At 15.9% G+C, this 12,164-nt stretch overlaps 3 protein-coding genes across 3 annotated transcripts; 1 reads left to right on the forward strand and 2 right to left on the reverse strand.

The window, feature by feature from the left end:
* Nucleotides 1-602: 602 nt before the first annotated feature.
* PGAL8A_00317700 (conserved Plasmodium protein, unknown function) lies at nt 603-3,509 on the forward strand (the record flags this gene model as incomplete). Its single annotated transcript, XM_028672194.1, has 1 exon — nt 603-3,509. The coding sequence occupies one exon, from the start codon at nt 603-605 to the stop codon at nt 3,507-3,509; it is 2,907 nt and encodes a 968-aa protein (XP_028528772.1).
* Nucleotides 3,510-3,811: 302 nt separating this feature from the next.
* On the reverse strand, nt 3,812-5,191 carry PGAL8A_00317800 (conserved Plasmodium protein, unknown function; the record flags this gene model as incomplete). The annotated part of the gene is made up of 7 exons (XM_028672195.1): nt 3,812-3,825; nt 3,943-4,006; nt 4,134-4,206; nt 4,367-4,431; nt 4,621-4,678; nt 4,783-4,879; nt 5,083-5,191. The coding sequence occupies 7 exons, from the start codon at nt 5,189-5,191 to the stop codon at nt 3,812-3,814; spliced, it is 480 nt and encodes a 159-aa protein (XP_028528773.1).
* Nucleotides 5,192-6,823: 1,632 nt separating this feature from the next.
* On the reverse strand, nt 6,824-7,926 carry UBC (ubiquitin-conjugating enzyme E2, putative; the record flags this gene model as incomplete). The annotated part of the gene is made up of 5 exons (XM_028672196.1): nt 6,824-6,921; nt 7,064-7,211; nt 7,347-7,416; nt 7,535-7,638; nt 7,903-7,926. The coding sequence occupies 5 exons, from the start codon at nt 7,924-7,926 to the stop codon at nt 6,824-6,826; spliced, it is 444 nt and encodes a 147-aa protein (XP_028528774.1).
* Between the last annotated feature and the right edge of the window lie 4,238 nt (nt 7,927-12,164).

Consider the following 12,164-nt stretch of genomic DNA (forward strand, 5'->3'; position numbering starts at 1 on the left):
TTTTATTTTTTTGAATTATATATTATCAAAGACAAAATTAAATAAAAATGAAAAAATAAAACTAAAAAAAAAAAAATTCAATTATTTCTTAAGATAAAAATGTGATTATTAAGAATTCCTTTGTACGTCTTTAAAATAACAAAAAAAAAAAAAAAGAATGCCGATTAAAATAAAAAACATAAAAAGGAAGAAAATAATTTACATTTATGGGTGATTGTTGTATAATTATAATTTTAATTGTTTTGCTTCATAAATGAATATATATAATATTATTATAATATTTTCTTGTTAATAGAGATAAAATTTTTTAATATATATATCTTTACATTTTTTTTTAAACACTAGGTTTACATATTATTGTTAACAAAATATTTTTTAATAAGTATGTTAAAATAAAATAATGAAAAAATATTGAATACAAAGATAATTTAAATATTATTTGCTTCTAATTTTTTTCATATCTCTTTTTATATATTCATAAAAATGTCTAAAAAAAGGAAAAATATATAATATACATGATAATGTAAAATTTTTTTCAATGAAAAAAACATCATAAAAGATAAAAATTACACTCCTGTTATTTTTATCACATAGAAAAAAAAATGAATTTATTTAGTAGTAATTCGGATATTAGTAATGATATGTTTAAAAAAAAAAAAGAGTTGGGAAGAAAAAAAAATAAAAAGAAAAAAGTTTTATTTAGTTGTAATTCAGATAATACTAGCAATACAACAATAAAAAAGTGTGTAGAAAAAAAGAAAAATAGAAAAAAAAGAATTTTACATAGTAATAGTTCTAATAATAATGGTGACCTATCTAAAAAAAGTGAAATAAAAAATAAAAAGAAAAAGGGGAAAAGCATTTTATTTAGCAGTAACTCAGATAATAGTGTTATGTCAAAAAAATACAAAAATGAAAAAAACACTCTCTTTAATAGTAACTCAGATAATAGTGTTATGTCAAAAAAATACAAAAATGAAAAAAACACTCTCTTTAATAGTAACTCAGATAATAGTGTTATGTCAAAAAAATGCAAAAATGAAAAAAATACTCTCTTTAATAGTAACTCAGATAATAGCGTTATATCAAAAAAATACAAAAATGAAAAAAACACTCTCTTTAATAGTAACTCAGATAATAGCGTTATATCAAAAAAATACAAAAATGAAAAAAATACTCTCTTTAATAGTAACTCAGATAATAGTGTTATGTCAAAAAAATACAAAAATGAAAAAAACACTCTCTTTAATAGTAACTCAGATAATAGTGTTATGTCAAAAAAATACAAAAATGAAAAAAATACTCTCTTTAATAGTAACTCAGATAATAGTGTTATGTCAAAAAAATACAAAAATGAAAAAAACACTCTTTTTAATAGTAACTCAGATAATAGTGTTATGTCAAAAAAATACAAAAATGAAAAAAACACTCTCTTTAATAGTAACTCAGATAGTAATAGCACATCTATAATTAACATAATAAACAAAAACGGAAATAAAATAAGAAGACATAAACAAAATAAATACTCTTTAAAAAAAAATAATGATAAATTATCTAGGATAAATTATAAAAATAAAATAAATTTTACTAAAATTAAAAGCTCTAATGATAATTATTTTAAAAAAAATAATAATAATATTAATGAACAAATAATATTTGAAGAGAAAAGTGGAAAAATTGAGAAACTGAATAACAATGAAAGTGACTTGATAAATAACGTCAGCGAAGATAGTCTTACGAATAAAAAAGAAAATAATAAAGAATTAAAGGATTTTAATAAATTACAAAGCTATGATGGAATTCATAATAACTCTGTAACAAATTGGGATAAACACAAAAGGCGTAATAATTTAAAAACTTGTAATAATAAAAATGATAAAAATTTTAAAGATATTTATGATGATGAAAAATCAGGTATGTATCGTTTAATAAATTTTGAAAAATTCAAAAAAAGAGCATATAGGAATCTTAATTTTTTAAGTATTGTAGATATTACTAGGTCGCAAAGTGAATCTATGCAAAGAGAATATAGTGAACAAAATTCAGAAGATGATATATTAAAATTAACAGATAATAGTTGTTCATCTGTAAAATCTTATCAAATGTCTCACAACTCTTTTTTTTCTAATAATAATAAAAGTTCTGTGAATTCTGAAAGTAATAATAAAACATTAGATATATATAATTATTATTATATAGATAATAATAATTCCACGAAGGACAATAATTTAGAGAAATTAATATATAATTCAAATAAATATTATGATTTGTATTCATGCCTATTTAATTTAAATGAAAACACTTTTGAAGAAAGCGAAAAAGAAGAAGTAAAAAAAAAAGAAGAATATAATGAAGATATAAAAATGGATAAGGAAGAAAATAAAAATTACTATAAATTTTCAAAAAAATATAAAAATAAAAGAACTAATTTAAAGAAGGAGGATGATAAAAAAAAATTTTCATTAAAAAAAAACTTAATTTTATATAGAAACTTCAAAAATATAAATAACGAAATATCACGACAAAACAATATAAAAGGATTAAATTTTAAAGAAATGGTATCTAATTTTATAAGAATAATAAATAAAAATATTTTATCCATGAACCAAGAAGATAGTAAAGGGATAAAAAAAAGTAATTACTACAATATATATGATGATACAAGTGAGGTTGAATCTGTATTGAATTTAGAAAATAATTCTGAAGATAAAATTTTGCAAAAAGTTCATTGCTTATGTTTATTTTGTGAAGAAAAAAATAAAATATTATGTAAAGGTGAGTTAGACTTAACTGTATTTAAATATATTGAATCAAATAAGACAAATAATACCGTAATTCAACCATTCTTTATGGATAATTATATTTTCACATCCTTTTTAAATTTTTCTATTCATCATAAAAATATAATTTTATATAAAAAAAATGACAACATTAAAAAGTTAAAAAATTCACAATTCTATAAATATAGCATAAATATGAAAAAAAAGTATAAAATTAATAAAATTATACATTTTGTAGCAGAAAAAATAGAATTAACTACTATAGCTATATATATGCATGGTTATAATTTTTTAAATGATAAAGAACAATTTGTTGCTGTTGTGAATTTTTTAAAGTGGAAGAAAATAAAAAAAAATTATTTTGAAATAATAAAATTAAAAAGAAATAAAGAAAATTTGAAGATTTACGAAAAGTGTTCCTTTTTGATTAATGCAATAGATAAATTCTGCACATTAAATAATATTCATATTGATGATATAAAAGAAAATAATGCAAAGAAAAAATTTAAGAGAAATATGGATAATAAAAAAAATTCATATTTTAAAACTGATAAAGTTTCAGACAATATATTATTCTCTTATGATGTGTACAAAATAGAACAAATAGAAAATTCATTAAATATAAATTTAAAAAATTCTAATTTGCAATTTCTATTTGTTGATCCTTTGTATGTTTCATTAAAAAAAACCTTTCATTTATATCCAACTCATATAACAATACTCTTTTAAAATAAAAAAGGAAAATTTGTCTATTTCAAGTATTTTAGAAAGATAATTAAAAAGTTGAAATTAAAAAAAAAAAATTAATATACAAATATGCAGATAAATTTTTTTATATTTAAATGAAAAAAAAAAAAAAATATACTAAGAATTTATATATGAAATACATAGCTTTACATGAAAAAAAAAACATAGTTTAATAATGATATTAAATTAATAATACATTATTAGTAAAAAAAAAAAAAAAAATAAATAAATTAATAATAATAATTATCAAAATTTTTTACGTAAAACATTATATACTTAAGAATTTAATTGTGGATAGCTTTAAATAATTAATTTTTTAGTAATTTTTAGTAACTTCTCTTTTCTCCTATATATTTAAAAATAATAAATAAAAATAGAAATATAAAAACACAGCATTTTTTTATATGAAGAAAACCTGTAATGGGATTGTGTGATCCATTTACTTCAGACAAAAATTTTCTTCTATTAAGAATACAAGCCTATAAGAAAAGGGAATTTATTTAATAAATATTATCTATTTAATCTTTTTAAATTTTTTTTTTTTTTTTTTTTTTTTTTTAGATTTTTTAGTTAAATAATCTAAAAAAATTTATATTTTATTATTACGTTTTTTTTTTTTTCTAATTTCATAGATTCTTCATAATTTATGAATTCATGGTTTATTATATCATGACTGCATCTAACAAATTTTTTAATAATAATATATAAAATTTTGATATTTTTTTTCTTTTAAAATATTTTGAATAAATAAAATCAACTATTTATAATATCTGCCTATTTATACTATTATTTTTATGTTTATATTCTTTAGATTTTTCTTTATTTATATTTATTATTACTTTGATTTATTTTTTTCACTTTTAAAAGACATTTGTTGTAGCTTTTTAGTTTTATCTATTTCATTCTTTTATAAAAATATGTAAACATAAATAAAAATTAAATTTCTCTTCTTTATATAAAATTATTAATAGAAATGTTTTCATATTTGTATTTTTTAATTTTTCAAATTTCATTTTTCACATTCACTATCTTATAATTTCATATAATAATTATAACGTATATCATTTTTATAATTTTTTTTTTTTTTTTATACTTGAACGCTAAGTTCTACTTTTTTCCACCTATTTTCGTCTCTATCTAAATTTTCTTTCCTAAATTTTAATTATTTTATTTTAATCTTTTATCCTTTTATCCTTTTTTTTTTTTTTTTTTTTTTTTTTTTTTTTTTTTTTTTTTTTTTTTTTTTTTTTAATACCTTCTATTTTCAATTTTTATATATTCCTTTAATTTCTGCTTCTCTTTACATTTAAAATCATTGTATTCTGCATCTTTTTTTCTTAAGTAAGTATTGTCTTAAATTATTAGTAGTTATTAATAAGAATATTTATATATTTTAAAAAAATAATAATTTATAGCTTTTGTTAATATATAAGCTTTTATAAAACAAATAATACATTTAAAATAAATATTTAATTCTTCTATAGAAATTTATAAACACATATTTTTTTATATAAATATATTTCATCGTAATTTATTAAGAAGGTTAATGAATTACCATTATTTTTGCACTTTTCATCAGCTATTATATTATCGACAACAATATTTTTTATATGTTTTTCATTCCTTTGTAATAATCTTTCTTTTTCTAGTCGTTCCCTATTCATGTTTATTTTTGAAATAAAAATATATCATATATTATTTATTTAAAAAAAAAAAAAAATTTTAAAAGATAGCTTCCTAATGGAGCTTATTTTGCAATATAAATTTAACGAAAGAAAAAATGAAATTCTAAAAAAAATAAAAATATGAAGTTTTAAGGAATGAAAAGAATTTTTTAGAAATAGTAGGAATCACTATTTAAAGATATAAATCATAAAAGTGTAAAATTATGATTAAATATTATCAAAATTAAAAAAAAAAATTAAGGAAAAACTCTTTTTTTTTTTTTTTTTTTTCTTTTTTTATTTTGTCTTGCAATAATACCTCTATATATTTAATTGTGATTTTAAGAAAATTCCTTAATCTAATAGTTGCATTTAGAATTTTAATAATGAAAAAATTTGTGACTACATTAGTTAATAAAATAAAATCTATATAAAAAAAAAGAAAGTAATTAAAAATAAAAATATTAATAGAGTTATAAAGAAAAATAAAATAATAAAATCATTATGAATATAATAGAAAAAAAAAAAGATATTTTCGTTTAATGTATACTATATTTTATATTAGTAAAAAATTTTAAAAGAAATTTGTTTTGAATACTGTTATATGCCTTCATTTCTATTTTATATTTTTTACTAAAATTAGAATAAAAAAAATAATATATGGAAATATATGATGTGGCAAAAATTTTTTCTAATTAAAGTTTATATTTTAAGGTTAAAAGAATATTTTAATTGTATTTTTCATGTATTCTTGGAGTTTAAAATTTGTTGTAAAAAAATATAGATTTTTAAATATTTCTTTTTACATTAAATTTACATAAAATTATAATTAATATTTAAGACTAGAAATAAAAAAAAAACCTTTCTATTTAGATATTTGAAATGTAGATTTTTTTTTTTTTTTTTTTTTTTTTTTGTGTAAAAATTTTACAAGAAAATTATGTAAATTTCCATTTAAGAAGATCTGTATTTATAAGTTAAATAATTAGAAGTAAATTTAAACTTCATGTAACACTTTTATATCTTTTTTGATATTTTTATATTAATAACCAATTTATAATTGTTACTTTATAAATATATAAAAAAGAAAAAAAAAAAAAAATATATATATATATTAATATATATATATATATATATAGCACAAAATAGTTTAACAAATCTATTAAAAAAAAAAAAAAAATATAAAATATATAAATAAAAAAGGTGAAAAAAAAATTGAAGTATAATATAAAAAAAAGTGATGTAATAATAATTAGGATAGTTACAATGAAATATAAAAAAAAGAAAAAAAACTGAAGCGAAGAAAAAAAAAGAAAAAAAAAACTATAGCAAAAAAAAAAAAAAAAAAAAAAAAAAAAAGGAAAAAAAAAAAAAAGAATAAAAACTATAAAAAAAAATTTTTAAATTCCAGTGTTTTTCTTGATTTTTTTTTCTCTATTTTTTTTTTTTCTTTTTAATTCTATTATTTTCTATTCCTTTTTTTTTGTTCTCTTCGTGATACATATGTATATATGTATTTAAAATTTATTTTTTTACTTATGTTTTTTATAATTTTTTTTTTCTTATAATTTAAAAGAATCAATAAATTATTAAAAAAAAAAAAAAAATCTAATTAAATATATTGAATTATTATTATTGTGCATATTTTTGTGTCCACGCTTTAGCAGTTTGATGATATTTTGTTCTGTCTGTTTTATATACATGAGCTATTTCTGGAACTAACGGATCATCTACAATTTATAAAAAAAAAAAAAAAAAGACAAAAATTAATAAAAATAAGATAATCTTAAAAAAGCAATATTATAATATAAAAACATTTTAAATTACAAATTTGAAAAACTTATATTCTTTTTCTCTTAAAAAAAAAAATACCTGGATTAGGGTCTGTTAATAATGATGAAATAGAAAGCAAAACTTTTGATATGGTTAATGCTGGACTCCACTGATCCTTCAAAATATCAAGGCATATAGCTCCAGCTGTATTAATATTAGGATGATAAATTTTAGTAGTAAAAATAATCTAGAAAAAAAAAAAAAAAAAAAAAAAAATATATATATATATATATATATAAATTATATAGCAAAAAGGAAAGTAATTGAATAAAGAAAAATAAATTATAATTGAAAAAAAAATTTATATAATGTATAATTTTACTTTTGGTGGCTTAAAAGGATAATCTGGAGGAAATTTGATATTCAAAAAGTATACTCCATTTTCATAAGGGCTTCAAAGAAAAAAAAAAATATATATATATATTTATATAAATATATATATATATATATATATATAAACACAACTGTAAAGCAATATATATAGGTAGTCAATATTTAGAATATATTTACCTATCGCCTGGTCCCATTATTGTGGCTTGCCAAAAAAATAGATCATCTCCAATTGGCCCTGCTGAGCAATTTGTTGGGGGATCTTTATTCAAATCTTGTAATTCCTATATGTAAAAAAAAAAAAAAAAATAATATATATTATGAAAATTATTAGTATATATAGAAAATAGTGTAATATTTATATAATATAAATTATGAAGTCTTAAAAAAAAAAAAAAAATTAAAAGATGTTTTATACAAAATAAAATAAATATTAAAAAAAAATAATAGAAAAATATAAAAACAATCCAAATGTAAAGAACATAAAAAAAAAATTGTAGAAATATATTTATATTTTCAAGAAAACAATAATTTTAAAAATGTTTTACTTTCGTTATTCTTTTTAGTGCCATGCTTCTATATTTTCATATATATTTTGTTTAATTAATAAAAAGAAAGTGTGAAATTATATAATTTTTAAAAAAGAATTAAAAAAAAAAAAAAACGCTTTTTTTTTTTAATTTACTTTTACTTCCAAGTTAAAATTTTTTTTTTTATAAATAAAAAAAATATTTAAAATTTATATACATATATAATATATATGTATATATATATATATATATATATATTTATATATATATAATATAAATTTATATATATGCATTAAAAAAAAAAAAAAAAAAAAAAATGAAAAAANAAAAAAAAAAAAAAAAAAAAAAATGTAAAAAGTTTATGCTCATATATGATGCGTTATCATGAATTTTTTTTTTTTTTTTTTTTTTTTTTTTAAAAATAAAAAAATGAAATAAAAGTTTTACATGAAGTTTCAAATATTATTTTATTTTCTTAATATATTATTATAATTATAATAAAATTTTAATTTTGTTTACTTTTTTATTAAAACTTTTTTATAATAGAATACCCACTTTAATATATGGTGCGTAATATGTGTACATAAATTATTATATATGTATATATATATATATATATATATATATATTATATATATATGTATATATATATATATAAATATTTTTACATATATAAAAATGTATAAATATTTATAAATATATATATATTTATATATAAATTTTTATATATTTTTTATTATATTTTACACAGATTTTAATGAGAAAATTAAAAAAAAAAAAATACACATTTGAAAACTTAAATTTTTTTTCTGTGTACATAATACAATGTTTATAATTTAAAAGAAAAATTTGCAAATGCATCAAATTATTAAATAAAATTAAAAATAACATTACATTTATAAAATGTGAAATATATAATATAAAAAGGAAAATAAGAAAAAATTAAAAAAAAGGAACAAAAAATGAAACTCACGGGGTTAAGCTTAAAAAGAATTATTCATTAAATACATATATATGTATATATATTTTATATTTATGTAAAAAGTGTTATAAAAAAAAAAAAAAAAAAAGGAAAAAAAGAGTAAAAAACATAAATCTCTCGAATTTCTGAAGTTATCAAAAATAAAAATAGAAATAAAATTTAATTAATTATTAAAATTTAATATATTAAAAAAAATTTTTAGCCATAAAATATTATATAAAAGAAATTAAAATTGAAAAAAAAAATTATTTTTATATATAAAGAAATTTTCTGTTGCATTTTTTTAAAGAATTGGAAAAATATAAAATTATGAAATTATATATAATTTAATATGTTTAAATGTAATAAAATTTTATCAAAATATATATATATATATAAAACTTTTTTGTGAAATGTATTAAAATTAAATTAATTATTACTGAAAAAATTTTTTTTTATTAATATTAATACATAAATAGGATAGACTTTAAAAGGAAGATGCACTTTAATACAATTACCTAATATACATAGAAAAAAAAATACTAACAGTAAAATATATTAATACTAAGAAGTATAATACATATATGTAGCTATATTTTATATATATGAATATAAAGATATATTATTTTATTACAGTAATCTTTGTATATCTTTTTTTTTTTTTTTTATTAATCTAGTGACAAATATCTTCAATTTTTTTAATTTATAAAAAATTAATAAATTTTAATTCATTGAAAAGATATTAAAAAAAAAAATTAGATAAAATGTAAATAAAAATATGAAATCATATTATATTAAAATGTTCTTATTATTAGTAAGTACATTTTTATTGTGTAAATCTAGACCTATAAATATTAAACTTATTAGACTTTTTCTTTTTTTATATAATATGAATTATGTATATAGATGTATTATGTATACTCATTTCTTTTTTTACTTTTCTTCTTCTATTGTTAGTTGTTATCTCATTTCAATTTTTATTATATAAGGTAAATATAAAAATTGTTCATATATATATACATATTAACATTTAGTTCTTATGTTTTTCTCTATTAATATTATTCCTAGTAGAATCAAATAAAACTATAATATAAAAATTTATACTTTATCATAAAATAATAAATTACATTCAAATGTAATGATGAAAAAGGATATAATAAATGTACATATAGATAAATAAATGGATTAATAAATATATACGTAATATAAATTTCAATTATTAGGCATTCTCTTAAAATTAAGATAGGTAGCAAAAATAAAAATTTTAAAAACATAATAAGTATAGAAAAAACTCATAAAAATACACACACACTAGTTCCTTAATATTATGCATGCAAAATATAATTATATCTTTGTTTTTAATAACTTTTAATGATGTTATTTGTATTTATCTTTATAAGGATACGATAATAAAAATTCAAGTTGATGCATTAATTAGTTTAATTCCAGGAAGACACTCTTTTTAAAATTTTTACTAATATTTATTTTTTTTTATTAGTCAAGAGTATTATTGAATATAGCTTTTCTTAAAAAGAAATTTTTTTTTTTTTTAATTATTCTCAAAAAAAACAATTAAAAATTAAAATTTTTTTTTTTTTTATGCACTCATATGCGTTTTTTTATTTTTTTTTTTAATTTGGTGTAGACAGTTCCATGTTATGTTAAAATTTTACTAATAGTATAAAAAAATAAAAAAATATATCACATTTTTTTAAAAACAGTAAGTTCTACAAAGATTCCTTTAAATGTATTTTATGGTGATATTTTCCTATTTTTCTTTATTTTAATGTATAATTTTCATTTTAAAATTATTAATCTAATATACATACTTTTACAGTTTAGTAGACTTTTGTGCTTTTTACATAAATTATACATAAATATGAAATAATAAAATATTAATCATTCATGAATAAATTTGAAAAATTTTGACTTTAAAATTATGAAAAACTTTTGAAAATACACTACGTATTATTAAATACTTTTCTTATGGTATTTTTTCCAAAGTTTAATTTTAATTAATGTTTTATCAAGAAATTCATTAAAAGAAATGATTATTATTAATTATTTCATCTAATTAAAGCTATAAATTTTATTTTAAATATATATATTTTTTCTTACCAATATCGAAAAAAAATTAATGATAATTAGTTTTTTTGTATGAACAGCAATATATAAAATCATTTATTATATAAAAAAGCAAGGTAAGAAAGAAGATAAATAATTCGAAGATATATTTTTAAGAATTCATCACCTTTAAGAATAAAAGAAAGGTTTATTTTTAAGATTATTACTTTAATTTTAATGAATGTCTTTATTTTCCTATTATTACAAATAACTGTTTTATTAAATATAAAAGAATTTTTAAAAAATTACTTTTTTCTTTTTTTCTTATTGAATATATGAAGCATATTTTTAACAAAAAATTTTCTTTAGTAATTAAAATGTACAACAAAAGATAAAACTATATTCATACAATAAATAAAATTAAAATAAGATATATGAATATATAGGTCTACAATTGTTATATACTTTTATACATTTTATTTTTAAAGAGTATAAAATGGTATAATAAATGTACTTCTCTATGTCTATTTAAAAGAAAATTTAGTAAAAAAGGAAAAAAAAAAAAGATTATAGTGATAATACATTTTAACATAAATTTTAAAATTTCAGTTTTTTTTTTTTAAGGTTCTATTTAAGTTAAAAATGAAAAAATATAAAAAAAAAAAAAAAATATTTATAATAAAAAATTTTATAGCTTGCATTAGAATTAAATAGAAAAAAAAACTTATTTGTTATCTTTCACTTATGAAGAAAATAATAAATTCAAAAAAAAATTCCTATTTTTTATTCTACCAATTCACAATAATCAAACAAATTAATAATTTTTTAATATACTATAGAATATAGTAATATAGGTAAAAGAAATAAATAAAAGATACATACTTCCTTTTAATTATTCTTATAAATAATCTAAATTTATAATTATTAATAACCAATTTTATATAATTTGAAAAATATGAAAAAAGTGATATATGAAAGAAGAAAGGTTAATATTAGACAATTTTTTCCTTGTGTACATGGAAAATTATAAAAAACTTATATAAAAGAGAAGCTTATTATCAAGTTAACTCATTAAATGAGAAAACAAAAACAAAAATAAAAAACTAAAATAAAAATAAAAATAGTAAAAATTATACTTTTAACTTCAAATAAGAAAGACTTTGAAGAACAAAAAATGTAAAAGTACAGAAAAACTGTTATAAAAAAATAGTTTTAGTGAAATACTTTTTTTTTTTTTTTTTTTTTTTAATAAAAT

This window comes from Plasmodium gallinaceum (assembly GCF_900005855.1).
Source record: "Plasmodium gallinaceum strain 8A genome assembly, contig: PGAL8A_v1_87, whole genome shotgun sequence".
NCBI lineage: Eukaryota > Apicomplexa > Aconoidasida > Haemosporida > Plasmodiidae > Plasmodium > Plasmodium gallinaceum.